Source organism: Panicum hallii, chromosome 9 (assembly GCF_002211085.1).
Source record: "Panicum hallii strain FIL2 chromosome 9, PHallii_v3.1, whole genome shotgun sequence".
NCBI lineage: Eukaryota > Viridiplantae > Streptophyta > Magnoliopsida > Poales > Poaceae > Panicum > Panicum hallii.
In genome coordinates, this window is record NC_038050.1 from 65,149,565 (window position 1) to 65,175,275 (window position 25,711).

The following is a 25,711-nucleotide window of genomic DNA, read 5'->3' on the forward strand; positions in this document are numbered from 1 at the left end:
CGGAGGGGGAAAGTCTAGAGAAAGTGAGAGCAATTGTCGACAAGGTAATATTTGTAACCCGAGACACTGGCGATGGGTGACGTCCATAGGTCACAATGGACCATATCAAAATTGCGACTAGCTCAAGAGTGTGAGGAAGGAAAAGGTAAGCGAACATGACGATCAAGTTGGCAAGCATGACATAGGGAGCTATGAGCATTCTTATTACAAGAAATGGCATCGGTGCGAATGAGCTTGGCAAGAGCTATGATAAGATCAACTATTTGATCTGCTAGGCGTACGAGTGAAGTTATTGTATGGAGTGCAGCAGATTGACCAAATGAAACACAAAGCCTCCCCAAAAAGGGAAACCACCGTTTAAATATGATCAAATTACAATTTGATGTTGGCATGAAAACTTACGACTGACAGGCAAATTTACCCGCGATACACAACTCCCGTCCCATACTAATCACATGCGGTCAATTAAAGTTTTAGTACGGTTGGAAACCCTCGGCCGCCAACACCGCCCGTTCTCTAACTCCTAACACGGCACACACGGCATATACTCGTTCAGCCTTCCCAGATTCTCCATCGTCTCGCGTTGCATCCTCCAGTTTGATCTGATAGCTTAGGCCGAAAAAACTGACGGCATGAAGCACCGTGCCGAAGAGGACGACGGATTGGCCCGCCGCCGCCTCGCCGAGGTCGCCTACTTCTGTGCACGACCCCGCGGCGGCGGGCACCTGCTTGAAGGTCACCTGGCCGTAGCTCGACGCAAAGGGGTCCTGTGGCTGCTTCTTCCCCGCCTTTTTCCGGGCCCCTGCCGTGGTTGTTCCTGATGGCGGAGGAGATGCCGGTGGCGTGCCCCGCCTCGGAGGCCACCGCCGTTGACATCTGCGGCAGCTGCCATTAACGGGACGCTACGTTGGTTTGGGTGTGGATTGGTCTTTTGGGATTTCGATCTAGTGGCTCGGATGTTTGGCTAGGATGAATCGGGATCCGAGTGGATTTCCTATTTCCGACAACGGCAAAACGAACAGATCAAGGATTTTACAATTTGAAACAGAAATATGATCGAATGAAACACAAAGCCCCCCAAAAAGGGGAACCATCGCATAAATATGATCGAATTACAATTTGAACTTGCCATAAGAACTTACAACTTACAAGCAAATTTACACGCGATACACAGCTCCCGTCCCATACTAATCACATGCGGTCGATCAGAAAATCGGGATAAATTCCCAAGAAGAAATTCAAGGCGGAGGGACCAGCAGCCCCGGCCATGCACGCACATACCGATCGCCATGCATGGCACCAGCCGCGAAAGCAGAGCCGCATCACCTCCTCTTGTTCCTGCTCCCGAGCAGCAGCGAGACGTAGAAGAGGATCCGGAAGAGGAACCCCCACGCGACGGTGATCCAGAGGCAGTCCCACTTGGTGAGGTCCGTGACGGCCTGCTGCGCCAGGAAGTCGGGCCCCGTCGTGATGCACGTCGCCGTCCCGATGTCCACCCCCAGCGACTGGCTCATGGCGCGCAGCACCCGCACCTTGAGCGCCGCCGGCAGCGCGGCCAGCGGCGTGTTGTCGAACATCTGCACGCCGCGCACGAAGCACCGCGCCGGGTCGCTGAACTCGTTCTGCATCACCGCCTCGTACGGGTACTTGACCAGCGACAGGTAGTGGAACCAGATCCAGTACCGCGGGATGCGGTCGCGGTTGATGAAGAAGCCGCTGAAGAGGAGGAAGTAGGCCAGCGTCGACACCACCACGGGGTACCCCAGCATCACGTTGGTCACCACGCCGGAGAGGAACGTCGCGAACCCGGACCCGGCCCAGAAGGACGCCAGCACGATCGCCACGAAGAAGAAGAAGCCCTCGGCGCCGCCAGCCAGGCCCACGGCGAAGAAGGTCGTGAGCGCGAACGCGAAGGAGAGCACGATCAGGGACGGGAAGCCGACGATGGTGTGGGAGAGCACGTACGAGGACCGCCGGTACGCGTTGTAGGCCGTCTCCCGGAGGAAGATGTAGCGCTCGTTCAGGAACACCGGGAGCGCGTCGGAGCAGGTGTAGAACATGGTGGACATGGCGATGGCGAAGAAGCCCAGCCGCTCCTGCACGCCCTTGGGGGAGTCGTCCAGGCGCCAGAAGATGGTCGCCAGGATGAACCCCGTGACCAGCACGGCGGCCAGGCGGATGATGAAGATCTCCGGCGTGCGCTTCGTGTTGATGAACGCGCGGCGGGTCAGGACGCCCATCTCGACCCAGAACGGGTTCGCGAACTTGGACACCGCGGCCGCCGGCGCCGACTCCCCCGAGGGCACCGACACGGACCCGTCGGTCGCGCCGGACACGAGCTTCCCGCGCGAGATGCTGGCGCTGATGGCCTCCTTCAGGGACAGCGACGGCTTCCCGTCGTGGTGCTTCATCTTGGGCGCCATGCGCATCTGCCACTTCTTGTTGTGCTCGACGAGGTCCCTGGCCCCGTCCGGCATGGTCTCCAGCTCCCTGATGAGGTCGAGCGCGAACTCCGTCGGGTTCTCGTTGCCCGGGATGGGCTTGCCGAAGTCGTCGAAGAAGGACGGCAGCGCGCCCGGTGGGCCGTAGTACACGGTCTGGCCGCGGGAGAGGAACAGCAGGCTGTCGAGGAGGCCGAGGATGCGGTAGCTCGGCTGGTGGATGGACATGACCACCACGCTGCCGCTCTGCGCGATGCGCTGCAGCACCTTGACCACCATGAAGGCGCTAGTGGAGTCGAGCCCGGAGGTGGGCTCGTCGAGGAACAGTACGATGGGGTCGTGGATGATGTCCACGCCGATGGACACGCGCCGGCGCTCCCCGCCCGACACGCCGCGGTGGCCCTCGTCGCCGATGATGGTGTTGGCCGCGTTGCGCAGGCCGAGCTGGTCGATGAGCGCCTGCACGCGCTTCTTCTTCTCCTTGGTGGGGAGGGAGCGCGGGAGGCGGAACTCGGCGGCGAACATGAGCGTCTCCTCGACGGTGAGCATCGGGTACAGGAGGTCGTCCTGCATGACGTACGCGGAGATGACCTTGAGCAGGTTGCTGTCGAGCGACTCGCCGTTGAGCGTGACGGAGCCGTGGAGGCTCTCCTTGACGATGCGGTTGGCGAGCGCGTCGATGAGCGTGCTCTTGCCGGAGCCGCTGGCGCCGAGCACCGCCATGATCTCGCCCTCCCGCGCCTCGCCGGAGATGTTGTCCAGCAGCGTCTTCATCCTGGGCACCTCGGGCTCGGCCGTCTCCCCGCCCGCGCGGCCGAACGGCAGCGCCGGCAGGCACGAGCCCTTCTTCCGCTGCTTGACGCTGTACGTGAGGTCCGTGAACTTGAGCACGAACGGCAGCAGCGGCCCGCCCCCTCCGCCGCCGTGCATGTGCTCGCTCAGGTCGCTGCCGGTGGACCCCGGCACGGATCCGCCCAGCTCGATGGTGTAGTGCGAATGCGTGGGCGAGGACGTGGGCGACGACGCGTCGCTGCGCGCCTCGTTGACGCGCTTCAGCAGCTGCGCGAGCGTGAACGACGACTGCTTCGTCGGCGGCGACGGCTGCGGCTGCATGAGCAGGCCGCTGTGGTGGTGCGGCTGCTGCTGCTGGTGGTGGTGCACGTGCAGGAGGCCGTTCCGCGGGATGTCCTCGGCCTCCTCCATCGGCGACGACCTCCGGTCAAAGAACGGCAGCTTGTCCACGAACCGCGACATCGCCGACGCCGCGCTCCCCCTCACCGGCCGGCAGGTCCCGCTCCCCTGTACACCCCCGCCTCGCTGCCAGCCGCGGTGAGTGAGAGAAAGAGAGAGACACACAGAGAGGGGGGGTTCTCGGCGTTGGCTTGGACTCCGGGGATCACACGAGTAACCATTCTTATAGCTCCTCACTGGAGCAGTCAAAAGCGGCGCCGGGTTGGTGCTGGGGGATTGGCTAGCTGCCGGCTGCCCCCGCGCCGGGTTTTCTTGCTGTTAGTTGGAATCGGTTAAGTGAGTTGCCGCGGCCACGGGTGCGGGGGAACGAAGGAGACGGAGGGTTAGCTTGGGTTTAGGAGCGGGGTCAAGGCGGTGGGTGCGGTGGGTGGAGCTCCCCCCACCCTGAGCGTGCGCGCAAGGGATGGCGCTCCGGGTGGTTCAGCGCCGCCCAGCCAGAGCCCACCAAATGGGCAGCTAACACCAAGCGTAACAGCGCCGGGCTACGCAAAAGTATGCCAAAGAATGCATGGAGGGTTGGGGGCAGTGGTGTCATGGGTTGGCCAAAGCCATGGGATGTAGCAGGGGACGACGAAACAGACTGAAATCACTCTTGTTTCAGAGCAGCACACCACTGGATCATTGGATTGTTCGGTAATTCACTCTCTCGATCGAATGAAGGGCTGTTCATGTCATTTTCAAATCATTCTTAGACTGTTTTTCCATTAATTGTTTCCTGGAGATGGGAGCATGCTTCTAGCACATGATGTTGAGCTAATCTTAGCTACTTACCTTACAGAATCAGATCATCCACCGTGTTATGTGACACGATAATATTATCCAGACCGTACGGACTCTGGAAATTGACTCTCCTTTGTTTTTCTCACGCTTTTAACAACGCAGTTAGGTCTTGGGTGCAAGCTGCCCGGCACGTCAATGTCTTGTCTAACCTAGTACGTGACTTCGGAATCTTATTAAACAACAACACCACGTATGGGCAGCCGCTCTCGTCCGAAATCGCGGTCCGCCAAGCCTGCGAGTCTCGTTTCTTGTTGCACCGCTCTTCACGTAGGCGAGCGCCCGGAGGCGGTGAACAAATCGCCATCTACCCATCGGCATCCCAACGCTCCAGGTCTTACCAGCCGCATACTCACTGACCGGACAGGTCGCTTTTCTTCATCATTCACGGCAGATGCACGGAGGAAACAAAATCCAGAGTTTGTGTATGCAGGTAATTAAGAATGCAGTTCGTGATGAAAGAAAAAGGGGATGGAATCAGGATTCATGGGCATGTTCCCATGCTATTTTCTGGATGCTTTTCGAGCAACCTGTTACGATCATATTCTGACCAAAACTTCTTGTGAAAGCGAAAGGAATGGCCTGACGAGCAGTGCTAACCAAGTCAACCATAAGCTGACCAACACCATCTACTCTACTTTGCAGAGTTCTTTTACAATTCGGGCTGTTTCTGACGAGCTAAAAAGATAAAACTTCGTTTTTTTCCAGATGAATAAATAACTGTTCCAAGCTTCCACCGTGTACTTTTGACCACGGGGAAAATATACGAGTGTTTCAAAAAAAAAATCGATGGACTTGAATCTATTCAAGAGTCGAGTTCGGTCAATTTCGGTAATGGTTCATCTTATACTAGTTGAAAGTTGGAACAGAAAGAATCCCGAATTTACATGTCCAGTTCATGTTTTCATCCACTGATCCACCTCAAGAAAATCAGAGAGGAGGCAATACTCCAAGTCCACGGGAAACCAGGTTTGTTTTCGAGGAACCAAAAAAGAGAACAGCTAGTTAAGGTGGGCCACAAACCGACCAATTCCAGACCCGGCCTCCAGCCCGTGATGACCAACACGAAACAGCCCATCTCAAACGTCTCTGGTCTCTTCCCCGTCGTCTCCCCTCCAAAACCCCACCGCGCGGCACCCGCCGTTCCCCACTTCCCCGCCGGTGCTCACTGCCTACGCTCCTCTCCGGCCTCCACCACAGCCTTCCAAGTCCCAATCCCATGGGCGACCCGCACCTCCTCTCCTCCGCCCACTCCGCCGCCGCCTCCTCCTCCTCCGCTCGAAAACACCCTGGCCCCATCGACGAGCGCTTCTCCGATCCCAGTCCGTCCATCACCAAGCGGCCTAGGGTTGCGGCGGAGCCGCCCGCGCCCAGAGACTCGGCTCCGTACCCCGAGGCGGAGGTCCGATCTCTCTTCATGATGGCCGGAGGAATCTACCCTCTGGCGCGGGCCGAGGCGCTCCGCGGCCTCGCCGCGGTCCTCGAGAAGGTGGACGCCGGCTGCGGTGTCGGGGCAAGGATTGCGGACTGCTGCTACGAATGCGCGGTGGAGCTCATGAGGGATGACGACGAGGGCGTCAGGCTGGCCGTCGTGCGATTGGTGAGGTGTTGTCATTTTGTTGGTACTTTGTTGTGCTTGTATGTTTTGGTGGGGTTAAATGACTTTCAAATTTGAGGTGTTGAGGTAATAAATCTCCTCCTGCGATGGATAGGTAGGCCTATGTGCTCAGAAGTTTGCTGCGAGAACGGATGTCGATGCCAAGGGCCATGGTGACCTCATGGACTTGATTTTCCTACAGGTATGGTTCACCACACATTACAGATTTGCACTACACTAGGATTGGATGGCAAAAAGAATAAGGGCTCTCGGATAATTACGTTGAGATGGTTCTGACTTTCGACAGCATTTGATGTTTTTGTATTTACTTGTTAGACTTTTGTTTCCCACTGGTTACCATTAATTCTCATCACCCAAAATCCATAGTGTCTATCCTGAATTAAGGGTTGATATTGTACTCTAGTTTGAAATATCACACTTCATATCTGTAAATAGCATGTTCTATTTTTCTGTAATGCTTATCACTTCCTTTCTCTTTGGGTGCTTGTCTATTCAGCTTAGCTCTATGGCTAGGGACATGTGCACAAAAGTGAGAATTGAAGCATTTGGTACCCTTGGTAAAATGCAACAAGTTTCCGAGGATGTATTACTTCAGTCGCTGTCTAAGAAGGTTATAAAAACTGACACTATGAGTGGTTGTATCATCAACGGGCAAAAGTTACCTCCTAAGTTAAAAATTCCCTGTGCTGCTGGCATTTTTGCCCATGGAATTGAAGATGAGTTTTACCAGGTTCGTTCATTTCTCTTCTACCATGATTTCTCTTAACACAGCAATAGTTTTCTTTTTCTTTTATTGTTGTTTCTGTATTACAGGTGCGAACAGCTGCCTGTACATCATTGGGAGCACTGGCAAAGTTTTCTAGTCAGTATGCGGAGAAAGCCTTGGACTTGTTGATGGACATGATGAATGATGATACAGAAGCAGTTAGGCTGCAGACTTTGCAAGCACTATTTCATATGGCAACATATGGATATTTGAGTATGCAAGAGAAGCACATGCATATGGTATTAACTATGAACATAGGTTGCCAAGTGTAATCAAGATATATATGATTTTTGTTTTTTTTGCGGCTTTGCTATTATATTAGTCCCATGGAAATTCTTTAAATCAGTGACTACCTGGTACTTCTTACTCTATTTATGGATATGACTTACAACAATATTGCAATTTGTTGGATAAAATGGAGAACTGCTATTAAGGACTTAAGGTCACTGTCTTTCCATTGATAAATATATTGATCACATAGTTATCTGTCAGGGTCCTCAGCAAAGTTATTGCCAGTAGCCAACAGTTTTCCTTTCACAAATCTATGAGTGTGTTAACAAAATGGCCATGCTTGTTTTAACATGCTCTACTGATCACACATTCTTATTATTCTGAAAACAGTGTTCTTTTGTCGTAACTGTAGGGAAATCTGTGGTAACCAGAGCTACTAAAGCCAGTACCAGTGTCTTGAAGGATGAGTACTGGCTGGAATGTTATTGGGAGGAATCTTAATTGACAGTGATCTGACCAGTTAAATTTGTACAATGTTCTGCAGACTACTATCATACATGCAAGGATAATGAACTTGACCACAATCCACATGAAACATTCATGAACAATTTTGAAGCAAAGCAGTTCAATTTTGTAGTTTGTATAAGTGGTGGGTCCATATTTTCCAAATTTTTGTGCATTCATTGCCTCAGAGCAATCTTAGGTCTAGTTTTTGAAGTAAATGAGGACATGCATAACCAAAGATCAAGCAGTTTTAAGTCCTATTTTTGTTAAGAGTCCTCCCTCTGAAGTCTGAATGACTTGTAACTAGATTTGCATGTGTTTAAAAAGATCTTCTAAATAATCAAATGTAGTAATCTAGATGAATATTTGCTGTTTTCTAAATGCTAGTAAAATTTGGCAATCTTATGTATGTATTTGCTTTTGTAGTTTCTTGGCTTGCTGGTTGATGCCAATGCCTCAATTCGAAATGCAGCACACAAGATCCTTGGGTTAGTCAACCTGCCCAAACTTCAAATGTTCAAATCTGCACTTGATGGTCTCATTACAAGTTTGGAGAAAAATCCTGAGGTATGTTAGTCTCATACCTATGCTGAACAATCATCACAACTCTTGCTATCTCTTAAATTTGTGTCATAGGTCATCATGTAGAATATTCACTCTATTACTCTAAATGGGTTGAGTATATGGCTTTATTTGACATAAGAGTTCACTCTTATCGTCCATATAGTTCAACTGTATTTATTTATTTATTTCTTGCAGGAACAAGACATATATGGTATTCTTTTTTCTATTGGTAAGAATCATGGGAGCTTTTCAGCTAACATAGCTAAACATTTGGCCAAAGAGGTATTCTCAATTTCCTAATTCCTGTTTTGTTTACATTCATGCCATCTGAGAATTATGCTGCTAGTTGTACCTCTCTGTATTTCAATTCATAAGTTTGTTTTTGCATTCAGTTATCACTGTCTAGTTATATTTTTTGCATTCTTTTATTATGCCTATTTTTCTAATGTTACTTTATCTGCATGTCTTAGATCACAATGGCATCTGACGGAGAGCTTATCTTGGACAAACCTAGGATCAAAGCATTGTTGATAGTGTCAATCTCAGCACCTTTTTCTGATGATAAGCACAAGAAGTTGGACATACCTTCAATTATCTTCTCACATGCAATTTCCCTATTGGAGAAGGTTTCGTCTGCACTCGGAGAAGAGGTTAATCAGGATTCGATTTTATCCTACTTGTGTCATAAAGGTGGAATGCCATTTTGGGGAAACAGACCAATATCTACAGAGTTTGGAGAATCTGAAAGCTGCAAAGTTGAAACTGTGGAAGTTGGTGTCAAAATAGAAAATACTGCAAAGGCAGCTAAGTATCTAGATAGGGTATTGCAATCCATGGAATCCATACTACAAACTGTTGAAGGAGCCTGGACTATGAAAATGTCAAGCGATATTTTTGAAGCCAAAACTATTTTGAGGTATCAATGACTCCTCCTTTTTTTACTTTAGCATGCAGCCAATATATGTGTTAAGTATTTTGAGTATATTTCAAGTGACTTTGAACTTTCTTGATTGCAGAACATGCAAAGAAGAGCTAAAAGTATTGACTGAAAATTCTTCTGGATCAATTGGTGCATTCTCAAGCTTTCTATGCGATTATCTTCATGCAATACACTTGATTGTTGAAATATGGCAGTTGATTAAATTGGATAATTCTTATACTTTTGGCTTAACATCACTTGCTATTTTACTGGAGAAGTTGAATATATCCATAAGAAGGCTGGAATACTGTTATGCTGGATTAAATGGAGAATTAGAGGTTCAAGTGTTGGAGCTTTCTTTGTTAGCTAATTTATTTGGATTGTCAAAGATCGGAGCTTGTTCAAAGGTAGTTCTAGGTGAGTTGCTTTGGATTATTAGTCGCCTAGAAGGTCTGTGCGCTGATGGGTCCTGTGAGCTCTCTGACTTCAGCAGGGAAATTAAGAAAGCCTTTGATGCCAATCCTATTGGCGATACTCTGATCGGCAACATTCACACTTTGTTTGAACTCTTCCGTGTAAAACCAACAAGAGATTTTGGAATGCTTAAAGAGATAAGTGCTGTGTTGCAAGTTTGTGATAACAGTTCTGAGAATCCACTATCATACATTTGTGGATTACCAGTAGGTATCAGTTTTAACATATCTCTGTGGAACATATCTAGTCATCATAGATTGTGGTTCCGCATGAGCGTTGGTGAGTCCGTGCAACATGCCTTCTTAGAGTTTTCCTCTTTTGAAGGTAATGAGGAGCTGAAGAACGGCTCTATGGTTGTTCCACTTGATGCTACTCCAATGGCGCATTCATTTGTCCTAAGGGTATGTCTGCTAATGGAGTGTTCATATGGTATCAGCATCAACCAGGGAGGACATGGAGGACCGACTGATTGTTTTGTCCAACTCTCTGATGAACTGGATGTTTATTTTGTCAGTACTGGGCAAAGGTGATGAAACTAGTGCTCATCATATGCGCATCATCTTCAACACTTTTCTCCAGTATCGTGGATGGTTCGCATGCTCTCACAATGCAAAAGGTGGATTGTAACAGGAGGCCAGAAATAAGAGTATCATGATATCCATTGAATTACTCATGTTCGATGTGGATGGACGAGGCAAGTGACTTGGAAAATCCTCGCCTCAAGTCATCCAGGATTTCTGAGAAAAGGTTTCTTTTGTGCTGAGATTTTTGTAGCAGTAGCAGCATCAAAGCAGATGTGCCACGTGTCATAACCTTATGTATAGTTTGGAGGTGCAAATGGTTTGCAATCGTGTTGAAGCGATTGGAGTTTGTACGGACTGTGAGCCTGATGATGGAGAAGGCCCAGCTTAACCTGCTGTACTGTGACGGACAAGATTATTGAGCCGCCTGCTCGATTGGAATTGCTCAGTACAGTCAATGTTCTTACCATACTCGTGATATATAGGCCAGTGTACTTTGCTAGTTCTTCCTAGTATAGGTTTTAATTTGTGCACTTCACTTAGGATCATGTCCAGATTATTGAGAGATCGCTGTCATGGCCCTGAGATGTGCGTCTATCGATAAGCTGATTGTTGTTTTGCCAACCAAAATAGTCAAACTTCTCGCTGATGAATCAAACTCCCATCGTGCACGAACCATGATGCAAACTGAAATGTGAGAGACGGTTGATTCGAAAAATGAAACAGTAGACAAATTAGCTTGCTCACGTCTACCACTGTCTACAAAGAATCATATCATGCATGAAACAAACGAAGTCAATTCTCTGACTACTCATCTGAGTTTGATCCATTGCCTTTAGTACTACACCATTTTACAAACTTCTGCATCTCGGACTGTGCTAAGATTTACAATTGAATTTGAAGATAAAGAAAGAAAGAAACAAAAACCCTAGCAGGCTTGCCAGTTGCTAGCCCTGAAGAACTAAGCTAAGAACTAATCTAAGACGAGATTTCCGCCTGCCGCGCGGAAGAAACTTCGCTGAGATGGAGCGGACACTGCACCGGACGCACTGGCCTCCCGCTTCCCATCCACGGGAAAAGGCAACTCCGCATGCACTTGCACGAAGCTTTCAGTTGCCGGACAGCCGCTGGGCCTTCCTTCTCCGGCGGGCGGCGGCCATCAGGCTCTCCCGGCCCGTCGCATCAAGTACAGGTCGCGCGGCTCCTCTCGTACGCATAGCGGGATATGAAGTGGTCCTTGAGCACTGAGCAGGTGGTACCTCGCACGGATCGCCTTCACGAACTCGGCCTCAGCCTCCGGGCTGTCGAACGCCAGCCCGGTCTTCACCCGCGGCAGCGCCTCCGCGTGATCGGGCTCCGCCGGTAGGGTCGTCGCCGTCTCCGGCGCGCTCTCCTCGTCCTCCTCCCTTTTAAAGGTGCAGTTGTCCGCTTGATCGGGCTCCGCCGGTAGCGTCGTCGCCGTCTCCGGCGCGCTCTCCTCGTCCTCCTCACTTTGAAAGGGGCAGTAGTCCCTGAGGTAGCTCAGGCGGCGCGAGCAGGCCTCCTTCCTCTCCGTCCAGCGGGCCACTAGCTCATGGCCGACCGGCGTGGCGGCGCTGCCCGCGTCGGCGGCGACAGACGCCAGGAACGCGGCGGTCATCTCCGGACCCGAGTGCCGGAAGCTCTCCGGCGGCTCGCCCAGCACTCCTGTCGGGAACGGCGGCGGCTCCACCGGCGCCGCGCTGGTCTCCTGATCCGCTGGGAGGACGAAGCGGACCCTGAGGCCCGTCCTCTTGCGGATGCCGTCCACGGCGGCGGCAATGGCCTCCGGTGCTCCATGATCGCGAGGGCTCCTGCCCCTCTTTAGAGCCGGTCGCAAGCGCTGCGGCGTCCTCTGCTTCTCGACGTCGTCGACATCGCACGCCTCCTCCTCCTCCTCCTCCTCCTCTTCCCTCACGGCCCTGATCCGCTCCCGCCTCACCGACGCCATGATCTTCCGTTTGAACTCGCCGCTCCACCGCCGCTTCTTGGCTGACCCATGCGCCGCTTCCTCGCCGGCCGGGAGTGGAACGGGAACAGCAATGCTGAAGCATGTGAGCATCTGGAGCGCGCGCGGCGCCATGGACGTGCGCACGGAAGACGATGGCCGGCCGATCGCCTGCTCGGCTAACGATGAGTTCTCGTGCTCTGGCCGGAACGAGCGGGCGGCTTTGCCTTATACGCCTCGCCGCGACCAGAGTCCGAACGGGGTGATGAGCAGATCTAATCTCGGTTACGAGCATGGACGGATAGCTAATCCATCCGGCATCCACATGGGTCATTTTACGTTATAAAACAAGATATTTACCGGTGCAAATCGGAACTGAATCGGCCGTGAAACAAAAGAATCCAAACTGAATCGGGCATGGAAAAATAGTTAAGTTTTGGTGCATGCCCACATACTCCGTAACATTGGAAACTATACCCACATTTCAGATAAACCAAGCCGGATATACTCTCGCTTAGCGTCAAATTCCTTGGTGCTAAATTATCATTCTCTATTTGCTAGTGTGTGTTTCGAAAAAAAAAAAGTGTTTCGTAATTTATGCAAAACTGCGAGGACCAAGTAAGGGATATTTTTTCATCGAATTCTCAAAGGACGCAAACAACATGGGCCAGAAGTTGTACATAGGCCTGCAGCCCAGAATGCTTTGTCTGCCACACATAGTGGGCAGAACGAGAAAGTGATGAACTGACTAGGTGGCCTGCTTGTGCTATTTCTTGCCCTTTTTTCCCTTTCCCGAAAAAACTCTCTGGTTCAAGTCCAGGAGCTTACTTTCCTACAAAAGAAATTCCCGCATGATATTTTATTTCTTTATTAAGGATAATTTTATTTTCAGAAGGAAAAAATATTTTTTCAGAAAACAGGTTTTGTTATGAATTTCCACGCTACTAGAAACCATTGGATTGCAGCAAAACCGTGAAACAATACGTCTAGCAGCGTGGCAATAGCAAAACTGTGTGAATGTAAAGAAAGGTGAGTTATTTTTTTTCCTCCTTCACAATCGCAGCTCCCATGACGAACGGGAAAAGTACCAGGACATCAGTCAGATCACATCTTCCTTCACGGTCATGGTAATTCCGGCCTTGCATTATCACGAGTCACCATGTCAATGCAGTTGCAAGCGACGTGTGGACATGCCGCTCCTTCCATCAGCTCCGGGACGCACGCGTAGACATCATCACTGCCCGGGCCAATCTCTTTCGGTGAGCTGGTTGCGGGCTTGGCAGCCGGTGCCGCGGTCCGCCGCCTTGAATCCCGGTGGCCGGAGAGGGACGGGGTTGAAGACCCGACGAGGAGGCGGCGCCGCGCCGTGCTTCCTCCGGCCTCCGCGGAGGCGGCGACGAAGCGTGAGGTCGCGGTTCGGGTTGGCGCCTAGCGTGGCACACTGGTCAGAGGATCCTGGCTCGTAGCGGCAGCCGAAACAAAAGTAGGAGTGGTTGGCGAGCGAGCGATCCGATGAGGCGATGAGGGGACGAGGTGACACCCGTCTGTACGCAGCATCTGGTGCTGCGAAGCTACTACCGGTTGCAGTTCTTTTTTTTTTCTAGGGGCGCGGCAGCAGCTTGGCCGGACACATTAGCCTGGCGAGCTGTCGCGCTGTGGCAAGAGTCCTGGGAAATTAAAGAGAAAATACATTTCCGTGATCCCTTTCGCTTCACTTATTGTACGAGTAGTGCTCCCTAGTACTGCGTGGCGTATGCTTGGATTGCTCTGGCCTTGGACAGTGGACAGCGACTACTGGAGTATTGGGCACGGAGGCATGTTCAGTTTAGGTGTACTACTTGACTTCCGGCGGCGGTAATCTTAAGGTACAGTAAGTACTTGAGACGGCAAAGCTGGTTTCTTATGCAAGTGCCGTGCGATCTTTGCGATGAGCCCGAGCTTAACTGTGGTGACAGCTGAAAATGACATGTAGTTTGGACATACTCCTGTTTGAACTTGTAAGTGCTTGCTTGATTCAAACGAAGGTAGTGCCGAGACGTGCTAGCTAAGCACACGCAGTAACACGCGTCCCATTTTTTGTGTGTTCTGCAGTGCGTGTTCATAATCCTTCCCAGACGCTGAGATGCCGCCTGGCTACACAAGGCAAGCACCAGATTTTTGGATGCTTCGTTCTTAGCAAGCCAAGCGCCGGCCAAATCTTGCGGTAGAAACCTCGCCGACCGCCTCCCATTGTTCGCATCCGATTCCAGCACGAGCGCCCTTGCTTTCGTCGCGGTTGCTGCTCGCATGCCTCACGGTCGCTTTCGGCTTTCGCTCATCCACGGGGGGTTGGGCTGGTTGGGTGGGTGGATCACGAGCTCCGATCAAGCAGCCATCGGTGGATGGATGCCAGAGCGCCATCCCTCTCCACCCTTCCTTTTCTAGCCAGTGGCCTCGCACTGTCGCGTCGAGGAGACCCCGTGCCCTCATCGACTGGTTGGTGGCTCCCGTGCCGTGCGCCCCGCCACCCATCCGCCCCCATCCGAGGCCGTCGCTTGTGCGGTTCTCCCTGGCAACAAGCGCCCACGAGCGGACCCGCCACGCTCCCTAGTGCGGACACGATTCGGAGTATCTCCTCCTGTACCGCGCCGTACCGAGAAAAGCAGAGAAGCACCGATCCCTACCAGCCCTTGTCCCCCTAGAGGCCCCGTGGTGGTGGCCGCAGTCCTCTGCCACCATTCCCGTTCGGTGCCCGTGCGCGGCACTGCAGCCTGCAGCGCCCAACAGGTAACACTATCTCCGAATACCGTCGTTATCTATATCCTTCTCTATATCCGTTATTTACAGACTTCTCTACAAGATTATCTCCTTTATATCTTATTTCTCTCCAACAACGTTCTCTAAATCTCGTTCTCTATATATTAAACCCTATATTAGAAACGTATTTTGTTCCAAATTTTTATACGTACGTATTTATCATACCTCAAATGGTATGGACATATTTTATTTTTATTTAATCCAGTATTTAAAACGTAAAGAAAAAATAGAGAAGAGGAGAGAGAATCTCTATATATAGAGGAAACCTGTAGCGTTCTCTATTTTAGAGGACCATTTAGAGAACGCTACTGGAGTATATAGGGAACGGAATCTTCTTTATATATAAGGTAGAGAACGATTTAGAGTTTTGCGTTGGAGAGAGGCTAATGGCAACCCGCAGCAACGGCGTCGCGACGCGCGCTCGCGCCAGAGCCCAAGATCTGCGGCGGGCTGCCCGTCGTCCGTAGCACGGCGAGTTCCGCCGGGCGGGCGAGTTCCGCGGGCGCGCGCGCCGAGGCCGCACGCACGGCCGCGATCCGGCACGCCACGGCGCGCCATGTGAGCGCGCTCCGCGCTGCCGCGAATCTTCGTGCGCCCCCGCAACCCACCCCCCCCACCCCGGGCACAGCAACAGCAAGCAAGCCGTACGTCTCGCCCCGACCGATGCGGCTCCGTGCCTCCCGGCCGCCCGGCGCGCGGGCGCTTCCAAGAACTTTCCGGCCGCAGCCTGCCAGTGCCTGCTGCAGGCGAAGAGCGAGCAGCCTGGCCCGCACGGGATGACGTGGCTCCTCGCCATTGGTTGGTGTGGCGTCACCGGGGAGCGGCTTTCTCCAGGGCGACGTGGAGGAGACCGGTTGGCTGTGCTGACGTCCGCTTTCCCGAAAAGATTCCTCGCGGCCCGATCCGAGCAAAGCGCGCGCGGGCGACGAAAGCCGCCTTCAGTCCTTCACAGCTCAAAGCGGCGTGGGACAGCAAGGCTCGGCGGCGGGGACCCTTTTCGCCGGTGCTCGCGCAGGCCCAACGGCCCTGGAAGCCCAGATCCCCGGACGCTCACACGTGGCGCTACCGGGCCTCGGCTGCTGACGTCGCCGCCGCGGGTCAAGCAAGACATCTATCCGCCGGGACTCCAAGCTCCGTTGCTTACCGGCTAATTTTCTTTTTGCGAAATTGCTTGTTAGAAGTATATCGAAGCATTTTGAGATAACTGAACGGACAAACTCTATAATATATTATTATTTTTATTATCTCACAGTCGTACCATGTTCCTTAATTTATGGAATAGAAAAATAAATATTATAAGTTGTATAATAATAATATCTTATCTAAGCGGTTTCATAATTCTTAATTTTAACCTATAAAATTACTATTTCATAAAACAACCATTTTATCTCCCTCCTCCGCATCATAAAAAACCCGCATAAATCTGACTTATGAGACGGCACGCCTCACCATCGCGAACTGGCACTGGCCTGTCACTGACGGGCTGTCCCCACGTGCACGCGCCCAGGGCCCCACCTGCAGAGCCACCAGAGTCCAAGGGGGCGAAGGGATAAACCGGCGAGCGCAGCCCACGAATCACCCCTTTATTAAACCCGTCGAGTATTAAACTATTCCGCGAATCGATCGGTCCACTTACCCCCGCGATAATAAAATATGTTTATATACGCCATAAAGAAAAGGAGAAAGGAGAAAAGCCTCGTCCCCGTCCCCCCTTACCTTTGGCTTCTGCGCTGCGCCACCAATCGCCATCGCCTCCTCGCCCAGTCTCCGCGCCGCCGCCGCCGCCTCCTCCCCCTTCTTCCCCTCCTCCTAGGGTTTCGGTTCCATGCGATCTCGCGCCCGCGGCGGCCGGGAACACTAGGGAGCGCCTCCTCTCCGTGCGAATCTCGAGAGCCGGGCGACCCAATGGGCAAGGGCGGGCAGGACGAGGGCAGGCGGCGGGACGGATCCGCCTCCTCCGGGGCGGACCCGGCCCAGCCGGCCTTCCCGGCGTGGGCGCGCACCCCGAGCGAGTGCCTCGCGGAGCTCGGCGTCTCGGTGGACCGCGGGCTCAGCTCCGAGGAGGCGGCCGCACGGCTGCAGCGGTACGGGCCCAACGAGCTCGAGCGGCACGCCCCGCCGTCGGTCTGGAAGCTCGTGCTCGAGCAGTTCGAGGACACGCTAGTCCGCATCCTGCTCCTGGCGGCCGTCGTCTCGTTCGTGCTCGCGCTCTACGACGGCGCCGAGGGCGGCGAGGTCGGGGTCACCGCCTTCGTCGAGCCGCTCGTCATCTTCCTCATCCTCATCGTAAACGCCGTCGTCGGCGTCTGGCAGGAGAGCAACGCCGAGAAGGCGCTCGAGGCGCTCAAGGAGATCCAGTCCGAGCACGCAACCGTCAAGCGCGACGGTCGGTGGTCACATGGCCTCCCGGCGCGCGACCTCGTCCCGGGGGACATCGTTGAGCTCCGTGTTGGCGACAAGGTCCCCGCAGACATGCGCGTGCTCCAGCTTATCAGCTCGACCCTCCGCGTCGAGCAAGGATCCCTCACTGGTGAGACCGCTTCGGTTAACAAGACCAGCCACAAGATCGAGTTGGAGGACACAGACATCCAGGGAAAGGAGTGCATGGTTTTTGCCGGTACCACTGTTGTTAACGGCAGTGCTGTCTGTGTCGTGACGGGCACAGGCATGGCGACCGAAATTGGCAAGATCCATGCGCAGATCCAGGAAGCATCTCAGGAGGAGGATGACACGCCACTGAAGAAGAAGCTCAATGAGTTCGGTGAGGCGTTAACTGCCATAATTGGTGTGATCTGTGCCTTGGTTTGGCTCATCAACGTGAAGTATTTCCTCTCCTGGGAGTATGTGGACGGTTGGCCTAGGAATTTCAAATTCTCATTTGAGAAGTGCACTTATTACTTTGAGATTGCAGTGGCACTGGCTGTTGCAGCAATTCCAGAGGGTTTGCCTGCTGTGATCACCACATGCTTAGCACTCGGCACAAGGAAGATGGCGCAGAAAAATGCCCTTGTGAGGAAGTTGCCCAGTGTGGAGACATTGGGTTGCACAACTGTCATTTGCTCTGACAAGACAGGAACTTTGACCACCAATCAGATGTCCGCTGTGAAACTTGTAGCGATTGGGAGGTGGCCTGATACACTTAGGACCTTTAAGGTTGATGGGACCACTTATGATCCAACTGATGGGAAAATACACGATTGGCCAAGCTTGAGCATGGATGAAAATCTCCAGATGATTGCAAAGATCGCTGCAGTTTGCAATGATGCAAGCATTGCCCACTCTGAGCATCAATACGTTGCCACAGGGATGCCGACAGAAGCTGCATTGAAGGTATTATTTGTTCATGTGATAAATTTTCTGTTGTACATCACCACAACCATCATTACCTTTTAATTGGAATGCTCTTAGAGTCTTAAGTTGATGCTTCTTGCCTCTGCCTCAAATTTGTCTTACATGTAGCTTGGAAGCAGTCTGCAAAATGTTAATAGCACCTTGTCCAATAAAAATAAAATATAATGAAAGAACTGGTATCTACTTTTCTGACCCCATATAAGATTAGATTGGTAATTTATTAGACAGTTCCTTCTTTGAGGTGCTCGATATATGTTGTAATTTACATTCTTATGACTCTCTTATACTTATGGCAGGTTTTGGTTGAGAAAATGGGGCTTCCTGGTGGTTATACCCCATCTTTGGATTCGTCTGATTTGCTAAGTATGTTGATTCCTCTGTGCCTTTGTTAAAAAAATCTGGATGCTTGTTTGAAGAATAAGTAATAACTACTACAACTACTGTTTGAAGGGTGCTGTCAGTGGTGGAGCAATGCTGCTAAGAGAGTAGCAACTCTGGAGTTTGATCGCACCAGAAAATCAATGGGAGTTATTGTTAAAGAAGACTCTGGGAAGAATTTGCTGCTTGTCAAGGTATTATGAATTACTATGATCTATTTCTGCTGCAATTAGCATTCCTTCTACTTTTAGATCATCAGTTGCTACTTTACAGTAATCATCTATTCTAGTTTCATTCTGTTTAAGCAATGAGGAAGATGTAAACAATCACTTGTAGATCATCATGCCCAACCAGCAATCCCATTTTGTTGCGTCCTGCTTTTCCCTCGAAGGGGTGCAACTTTTTGTCATAATAGTTTGCTTCCTTATTAGATACCTCTTTTGATGGAACTGGCATGTTTTGTCACTAGTTGTGATGTGTTTGCTATGTCTTTTCCATTATCCTATTAGTGTTTCATGGTGGAAGTAAACTTTGCAGGGAGCAGTAGAGAATCTGCTAGAGAGATGTGGCTATATTCAATTGCTTGATGGATCTGTTGTGCTCTTGGATGATGGTGCCAAGGCACTCATATTATCTACACTCCGTGACATGTCAGCTGGTGCTTTGCGCTGTTTGGGTTTTGCTTACAAGGAGGATTTGGCAGAATTTGCAACATATGATGGAGAAGAACATGCAGCTCACAAGTACCTGCTTGATCCTTCATACTACTCTTCCATCGAGAGTAATATGATATTTTGTGGTTTTGTTGGTCTAAGGGTGAGGACTTGTACTCCATGGAACCTTTTTTTATAAGATTATTCTAATATGTACTCCCTCCGTTCCAAATTTTAGGTCGTTTTGGCAAATATAGATACATAGTTTTTGCTATGTATCTAGACATAGTGTTTATCTAGGTGCATAGCAAAAATTATGTATCTAGATTTGCCAAAACGACCTACAATTTGGAACGGAGGGAGTATATGCCTCTTCATGTTTACAAAAGCATGCACTTTATAACACTCAAAACTATGACAGGATCCTCCGCGAGAAGAAGTCCACAAAGCAATTGAAGATTGCAGAGCTGCTGGGATTCGTGTTATGGTAATAACAGGTGATAATAAAGAAACAGCAGAGGCCATATGCCGTGAGATTGGGGTGTTCGGTCCTGATGAGGATATCAGTTCGAAGAGCTTCACAGGAAAGGAATTCATGGCGCTTTCTGATAAAAAGAAGCTCCTAAGACAACAGGGTGGCCTTCTCTTCTCCAGGGCAGAGCCAAAACACAAGCAGGAGATTGTCAGATTGCTCAAAGAAGACGGTGAAGTGGTTGCGATGACTGGTGATGGAGTGAATGATGCACCTGCTCTTAAGCTGGCTGATATTGGAGTTGCAATGGGCATTACAGGCACTGAGGTATGGCTTATTTCATTATGGTTGAGATTCCTCAGGTTTTGTGGGAGGGTTTCTGATTCTTCTCCTATCAACTTGTGCCAGGTTGCCAAAGAAGCTTCAGATATGGTGCTTGCAGATGATAACTTCAGTACTATAGTCGCAGCAGTTGGTGAAGGGAGGTCTATTTACAACAACATGAAGGCTTTTATTAGGTCTGTTTTCAGATAACCTATGGCCAACCTTTTGTTTTGTGTACAATTGTTGGATTACATTAAAACCATAGGGTGATGACCGTTGAGTTCATGTGTGTCAATGTGAAATTGCAGATATATGATCTCCTCAAACATTGGAGAAGTTGCGTCCATATTCCTGACATCAGCTTTGGGTATACCAGAAGGCCTTATCCCAGTGCAACTTCTTTGGGTCAATCTTGTTACAGATGGCCCTCCTGCGACAGCTTTGGGTTTCAACCCACCTGATAAAGATATCATGAAGAAACCTCCCCGAAGAAGTGACGACTCATTGATCACCCCTTGGATCCTGTTTCGGTATATGGTATGTTTTCTAGTGAATCATGTTATTGGTTGATGGATTTGAAGTTAACATGCCATGCTCATTTCTTTTTTACATGAAGCTGCCTTGCATTTTATACATACTTTTAAATGAAAGACTAAGTCTTTTAGCGGCACATATTGAATTATTGATATTGTAAACCTGTAGTGGATAGTCTCACGAATATATTTGTCCTAGTTGAATGACACCAATTCGCCTGAGCATACTTGGATATAGTAACTCAAGGTTTAGGTTTTCTTCTGACATGATTGATGACATGAAGGGAAAGCCATGAATTCGACGTAGCTGCACTATTGATGTTTAAATGCTCACGACTTAGATTAAATTTGCATCTATTACCTAAAAAATTGTGGTCATAAAAAGAGACAATGTTGCTCCAAGTTTGTGTTTTCATAATATTTTATCCCATGAAATTATTTCTGAAGTAAATATATTGGCCTGTCAAATCTGATCTAACTGATCTGCAACTAAAGGATAAAGGAATCTAGCTAATAATTGAAGTATCATGATTCATGGAAATCCATTAAATAGCCAAAATTCCACCTTGTAATTTGCCAATTTTTTCCCATTTGGATAATGTATATGGTGCACCACATGAAACATAATGTACCGACATTTTTTCTTACTTGAGATCCTTGTCTTGGCATATGTAGGTTATTGGCCTTTATGTTGGGGTTGCAACAGTGGGAATCTTCATTATCTGGTACACACATGGCTCTTTCCTGGGAATCGACCTGGCCAGTGATGGTCATACTCTTGTGTCATACTCCCAGCTATCAAACTGGGGCCAGTGCTCCACATGGGAGGGCTTCAAGGTGTCACCATTCACAGCAGGAGCAAGCACCTTCAGCTTTGATGCGAACCCGTGTGATTACTTCCAGGGTGGCAAGATTAAAGCGACGACCCTCTCTTTGTCTGTCTTGGTGGCCATTGAGATGTTCAACTCACTCAATGCCCTGTCGGAGGACGGCAGCCTTTTAAGCATGCCACCATGGGTTAACCCATGGCTTCTTCTGGCCATGTCCGTGTCTTTTGGGCTGCATTTCTTGATCCTCTACGTGCCTTTCCTCGCTCAAGTGTTTGGGATTGTGCCCCTCAGTTTCAACGAATGGCTCTTGGTGATAGCAGTGGCCTTCCCAGTGGTGCTGATCGATGAGGTTCTTAAGTTTGTGGGACGGTGCCTGACAGCACGTGCCAGAAAACAGTCAGGGAAGAGGAAGGCGGAGTAGATGCTAGTGATCATCAGTATTAGATTTCTAGTAGTGCCACGGGGAATCGACATTCGATGTGACACCCCATTGTTTTTGAGTTGCAAGGGCTCTCGATCTTTTCTGAGAGTGTTTTTTAGATTGAGCATATGACCGTGCAGGGCAAGTTAGGCTACTATATAGAACTCATAATCAGATCGCAAGGTGAACAGACTGCATTTATTCGTTGTAACGGAAGTTGGTATTGTGAACGTGCTGGAGATACAGCATGTTTGCCTTTTTACCTCTAATGCTGCACTTTATATGCCTGCTGTTAGTGTTGACATATGTTGCTCAGTGTATGCTTGTTGCAGTGCCCTGTTCGGATTAGCTGTGAGAGATTCCTCTTTGTGCAGACGATGATCTGCAGCAAAGTTTCAAATTATAGCCACTATATAAGAATTCAAGAGGACCTGAGCCGCCTCTCCTGACAAAATATAGTGAAATAAAGTACTGTACTTTCTTTCTACATGTGGGAATGTACATCGTTTGTTTAAATTTACATGTATGGAACCAAAACTGAGATGCTGCCTTTGAAATTCTGTACGTGGAATGATGTGAAGATGCGCATGGTAGTTTTGGCTTTGTATTTACCTACCCTCCTCGCTCTTGATCATCTTTGAGAAGACTCTCCTCATGGACATGCCATCGAGGTCCCCCAAATTCGCGGACATGGTGCTGGCAGACCCATCGCTGGCGGTCGACAGGTTGCGCTGGTACTCGGGAACGAGCTTCGTGTCGTCCGTGCCGGAGCTGTCCGGCGACGCCTCCTGCAGCTGCAGCGCGTACTCGAGGCACCAGAGCACGTCTCCCATGGCGGGCCGCTCCACGCCGTACTCGGCGAGGCACTTCTCCGCGGTGTCCGCGAACTTCTTGAGCGACTCCGGCCGTATCGTCCCGGCGATCCGCTGGTCGACGATGCTGTCGAGCTCGCCGTTCTTGAGCCGCTTCGTGGCCCACTCCGCGAGGTTCACCATGTCGTGGGGGAGCGTGGGGTCGATCACCGGGCGGGCGCAGAGCACCTCGAGCAGGACGACGCCGAAGGAGTAGACGTCGGACTTCTCCGTCAGCATCTGCCGCCGGAAGTACTCCGGGTCGAGGTACCCGAAGCTGCCCTTGACGGCGGTGCTGACGTGCGTCTTGTCCAGCTCCGGCCCGGTCTTGGACAGCCCGAAGTCGGCGACCTTGGCCATGAAGCTGTCGTCGAGGAGGATGTTGGCCGACTTGACGTCCCGGTGGATGATCGCCTTGGCCCCCGAGCCCGTGTGGAGGTAGTGCAGGCCCCTGGCGGCGCCGATGCTGACCTCGAGCCTCTGCTTCCACGACAGGGGAGGCAGCTCCGAGTCGTAGAGGTGGCTCCGGAGCGTGCCCCTGGCCATGTACTCGTACACCAGGATCATCTCGCCGCGCTCGTCGCAGTAGCCGATGAGCGACACCAGGTGGCGGTGGCGCAGCCGGGAGAGCAGCTCGATCTCCGTGCGGAACTCGTTGAGCCCCTGCCGCGACCGCCGGTTGCCGCGCTTCACGGCCACTCGCGTGTCGTCCCGCAGCGTGCCCTTGTACACCTTCCCGAACCCGCCGACGCCGATGACCATGCCCTCGTCGAACCCGCTCGTTGCCTCCTGCAGCGCCGCGAAGGGGAACCGGTACCCGGCGCCGGCGCTCTGCCCGAGCGTCACCGTGTTGTTCCTGGTGCCGCCGCTGTTGCTCTTGCCGAAGCTGCGGGAGCCCAGCGCGCTCGCCGAGAACGCGGCCCAGGTGCTCGACGGCTTCTTCTCCGGCTTCTTCCGTCGCCGCGCCCTGAGGACAAGGAACGCGACGGCCATCACCACCGTGACCACCGCGACCGCCGAGCCGGCGACGATTCCAGCGATGATTTTCTTCGAACGGCTCTGCGACGAGGGGTCGCCGCCGCCGCCTGTGCTCCCGACTATTCTCATGATCTCGAGGCCGTTGAGGAGGCCGTCCGGATCCATGTTGCCCAGTCCCGTCGCCGGCCCGACGCTCACGGTGATGTTGCCCATCGCGTCCTTGGCGCTCAGCACGAAGTCCTTGTACAACGGCACGGCCAGCGAGCCGAAAGTGTCCTTGTTGGCGATCTCGTAGTTGGAGAGCACGGACCACCCGCCGACGTACACGTTGAATGCCAGTTGGTTCGCCGCCTTGCTGACGATGTCGCAGAAGTGGAGCCGGAGCAGGTACGCCCACCCCGGCGTGGATGGGAATCTCCACGTCATGTTGAACTGCGCGCTTATGGTGCTGTCCATTAGAGCCTTGTTGAGCTCCCTCGCCGTCGCGTAGACCATGTCCGGCGCCGCCTCCGGGGTGGCGAAGCCCGGCGTGCGCTGGACCGTCTTGGGGGCCACGTCCATGGGCACCGCGACGGTGCGGTCGACCAGGAAGGTCTCGTCGGGAAGCCATGTCCTCCACAGCGTGTCGTTGCTGGGCGTGATCTTGGGAGTGCCCATGTTGATCCTGTGGATCGTCTCCAGCGCCTGCGTGGACAGCCCGGTGTACTGGCCCAGGGGGTTCACCGTCTGCGCCGTGCCGGCGAAGAGGTCGTCGGGGTGCGAGACGATCTCGATGGCGTTGACGAACGCCACCTTGCCCGTCGGCGTGAACGCGATCGCCAGCGTGCCGCGGGCGACGTTCACCGAGAACTCCCTGACCGTGGCCGTGCCGTTGGCGGGCGCGTACGGCCCGTCGGTGAGCACCACGCCCTGCACGGACACGCTGAACCTGGCGTCCGCGGCGAGGTCCCCCGACTGGTACGGGAAGGGGAAGAAGTGGAGGCGCACGAAGTGGCGACCGGGCCTCTTGATCGCGAACGTGTACGTGGACGGCGCCGGGAACACGCGCGCGTACCGGTACAGCTCCGCCTCGCCGGAGGAGGCGTTGGCCGCTCCCGCCGACGCGTTGGCCCCGGCGCTCTGCGGCGCCGACAGCACCGAGCCCGGCAGGGTGGCGTCCCCGACGAACGTCCGCCCGCCGACGGTGGCGCTCGCCGCCGTGCCGCAGAGCACGAGGTAGCTGTCCGTCGGGACGAACGCGGCGCGCGCGGCGGCGAGCAGCGCGGACAGCACGACGACGGCCCGCAGGAGCATGCAAGGGACGCGGCGCGAGAAGGACCGCGGCAGGACCATCAGCTCCTCACTCAGTCGCTCTAGAAGCATCTCGTGGGCGGCGGCTCCCGGGGACAGAGACGTGGAGCCCGGCCGCGGCGCGGAGCAGGCAGCATCAAGGCCCCATGGGAGCCATGGGGGATGGATGATTAATTAGTTCAGGAGGTGCTCAGAAACCTGCAGCTTGCTCGGCGACGGGATGGATGAAAGTGAAACAGGGAACTGGCGAAGACAGGCACAGCAGCTGCTGCAAACCTAGAGAGCCTACCCACAGGAAGGTGAAACCGGGGGCTTGGTGATTGGAGATTTCGGCTAGGCATGGAGGTAATATTGGAGGAGGAGCATTTGGATTAGTGGGGAAAGCATATCAGTGTCACTTTCCGAGGATCTCAGGTAGAGGGTGGCTTTGTCTATTTTAACGGGGGGCTTTTAATCCTGTCATTTTCCTGGATTACAGGTTGTCAGGCGAACACTGGCTGTTTGATTTGGTTGCTCGTTGACGCGTGACCCCGAAGGAAGACCTTGTTTATTTTATTTAATTTAACCCCATGACATTAGCAAAGCTTTTGTATCCTTTAATCATTTTTATTTACAACCACAAAAAGCAGAGGGTGAGAGGAAGCTGTAGGTTCTTTTTACAGGGCACCGAGTCAGCAGCTCAGCATCCATCCCATCCCGATCCTGCGGCTCCGGTCGGTCCCCTGACCCCGTTTGTGCGCGCACGTCGAGCTCAGCGAGGTTCCATTCCATCCATCGACGACGCCGCATCCGGCACGCAGAG

The 25,711-nt window shown here is 52.1% G+C and overlaps 4 protein-coding genes across 8 annotated transcripts; 2 read left to right on the forward strand and 2 right to left on the reverse strand.

Moving 5' to 3' along the window:
• Nucleotides 1–1,053: 1,053 nt before the first annotated feature.
• LOC112875794 (ABC transporter G family member 5-like) lies at nucleotides 1,054–3,809 on the reverse strand. The gene has a single exon (XM_025939767.1). The coding sequence runs from the start codon at nucleotides 3,693–3,695 to the stop codon at nucleotides 1,323–1,325; it is 2,373 nt and encodes a 790-aa protein (XP_025795552.1). The 5' UTR covers nucleotides 3,696–3,809; the 3' UTR covers nucleotides 1,054–1,322.
• Nucleotides 3,810–5,507: 1,698 nt separating this feature from the next.
• On the forward strand, nucleotides 5,508–10,651 carry LOC112876955 (protein SIEL). Of its 5 annotated transcripts, none has more exons than XM_025941141.1 (9): nucleotides 5,508–6,069; nucleotides 6,182–6,268; nucleotides 6,584–6,817; nucleotides 6,901–7,092; nucleotides 8,015–8,155; nucleotides 8,348–8,434; nucleotides 8,623–9,068; nucleotides 9,169–9,755; nucleotides 9,870–10,651. In XM_025941141.1, the coding sequence occupies exons 1-9, from the start codon at nucleotides 5,689–5,691 to the stop codon at nucleotides 10,073–10,075; spliced, it is 2,361 nt and encodes a 786-aa protein (XP_025796926.1). In that variant the 5' UTR covers nucleotides 5,508–5,688; the 3' UTR covers nucleotides 10,076–10,651. The 5 variants fall into 5 exon arrangements, with proteins under 5 accessions (XP_025796926.1, XP_025796927.1, XP_025796925.1 ...); XM_025941142.1 differs by having other exon boundaries at nucleotides 9,169–9,751; nucleotides 9,870–10,031; XM_025941140.1 differs by having other exon boundaries at nucleotides 5,509–6,069; nucleotides 9,169–10,651.
• A 5,814-nt stretch (nucleotides 10,652–16,465) lies between these two features.
• LOC112875582 (calcium-transporting ATPase 4, endoplasmic reticulum-type-like) lies at nucleotides 16,466–22,071 on the forward strand. Its single transcript, XM_025939469.1, has 8 exons — nucleotides 16,466–18,158; nucleotides 18,476–18,542; nucleotides 18,630–18,751; nucleotides 19,095–19,373; nucleotides 19,632–20,009; nucleotides 20,091–20,200; nucleotides 20,315–20,543; nucleotides 21,215–22,071. The coding sequence occupies exons 1-8, from the start codon at nucleotides 16,482–16,484 to the stop codon at nucleotides 21,788–21,790; spliced, it is 3,438 nt and encodes a 1,145-aa protein (XP_025795254.1). The 5' UTR covers nucleotides 16,466–16,481; the 3' UTR covers nucleotides 21,791–22,071.
• LOC112875583 (receptor-like protein kinase HERK 1) lies at nucleotides 21,965–25,320 on the reverse strand. The gene is made up of 2 exons (XM_025939471.1): nucleotides 22,407–25,320; nucleotides 21,965–22,172 (listed from the first exon to the last, which is right to left on the reverse strand). Exons 1-2 carry the CDS (start codon nucleotides 24,979–24,981, stop codon nucleotides 22,069–22,071), a joined length of 2,679 nt encoding a protein of 892 aa, XP_025795256.1. The 5' UTR covers nucleotides 24,982–25,320; the 3' UTR covers nucleotides 21,965–22,068.
• Between the last annotated feature and the right edge of the window lie 391 nt (nucleotides 25,321–25,711).

Coding starts and splice junctions, on each gene's coding strand:
- LOC112875583 (XM_025939471.1), bottom strand. CDS start 24,981: ATGCTTCTAGAGCGACTGAGTGAGGAGCTGATGGTCCTGCCGCGGTCC. Junction 22,173..22,406: donor GATGATCAAGAGCGAGGAGG/GTAGGTAAATAC, acceptor ACTTTGCTGCAG/ATCATCGTCTGCACAAAGAG.
- LOC112875794 (XM_025939767.1), bottom strand. CDS start 3,695: ATGTCGCGGTTCGTGGACAAGCTGCCGTTCTTTGACCGGAGGTCGTCG.
- LOC112875582 (XM_025939469.1), top strand. CDS start 16,482: ATGTTTATATACGCCATAAAGAAAAGGAGAAAGGAGAAAAGCCTCGTC. Junction 18,159..18,475: donor CGACAGAAGCTGCATTGAAG/GTATTATTTGTT, acceptor TACTTATGGCAG/GTTTTGGTTGAGAAAATGGG. Junction 18,752..19,094: donor AGAATTTGCTGCTTGTCAAG/GTATTATGAATT, acceptor TAAACTTTGCAG/GGAGCAGTAGAGAATCTGCT.
- LOC112876955 (XM_025941140.1), top strand. CDS start 5,689: ATGGGCGACCCGCACCTCCTCTCCTCCGCCCACTCCGCCGCCGCCTCC. Junction 8,156..8,347: donor GTTTGGAGAAAAATCCTGAG/GTATGTTAGTCT, acceptor TATTTCTTGCAG/GAACAAGACATATATGGTAT. Junction 9,069..9,168: donor GAAGCCAAAACTATTTTGAG/GTATCAATGACT, acceptor TCTTGATTGCAG/AACATGCAAAGAAGAGCTAA.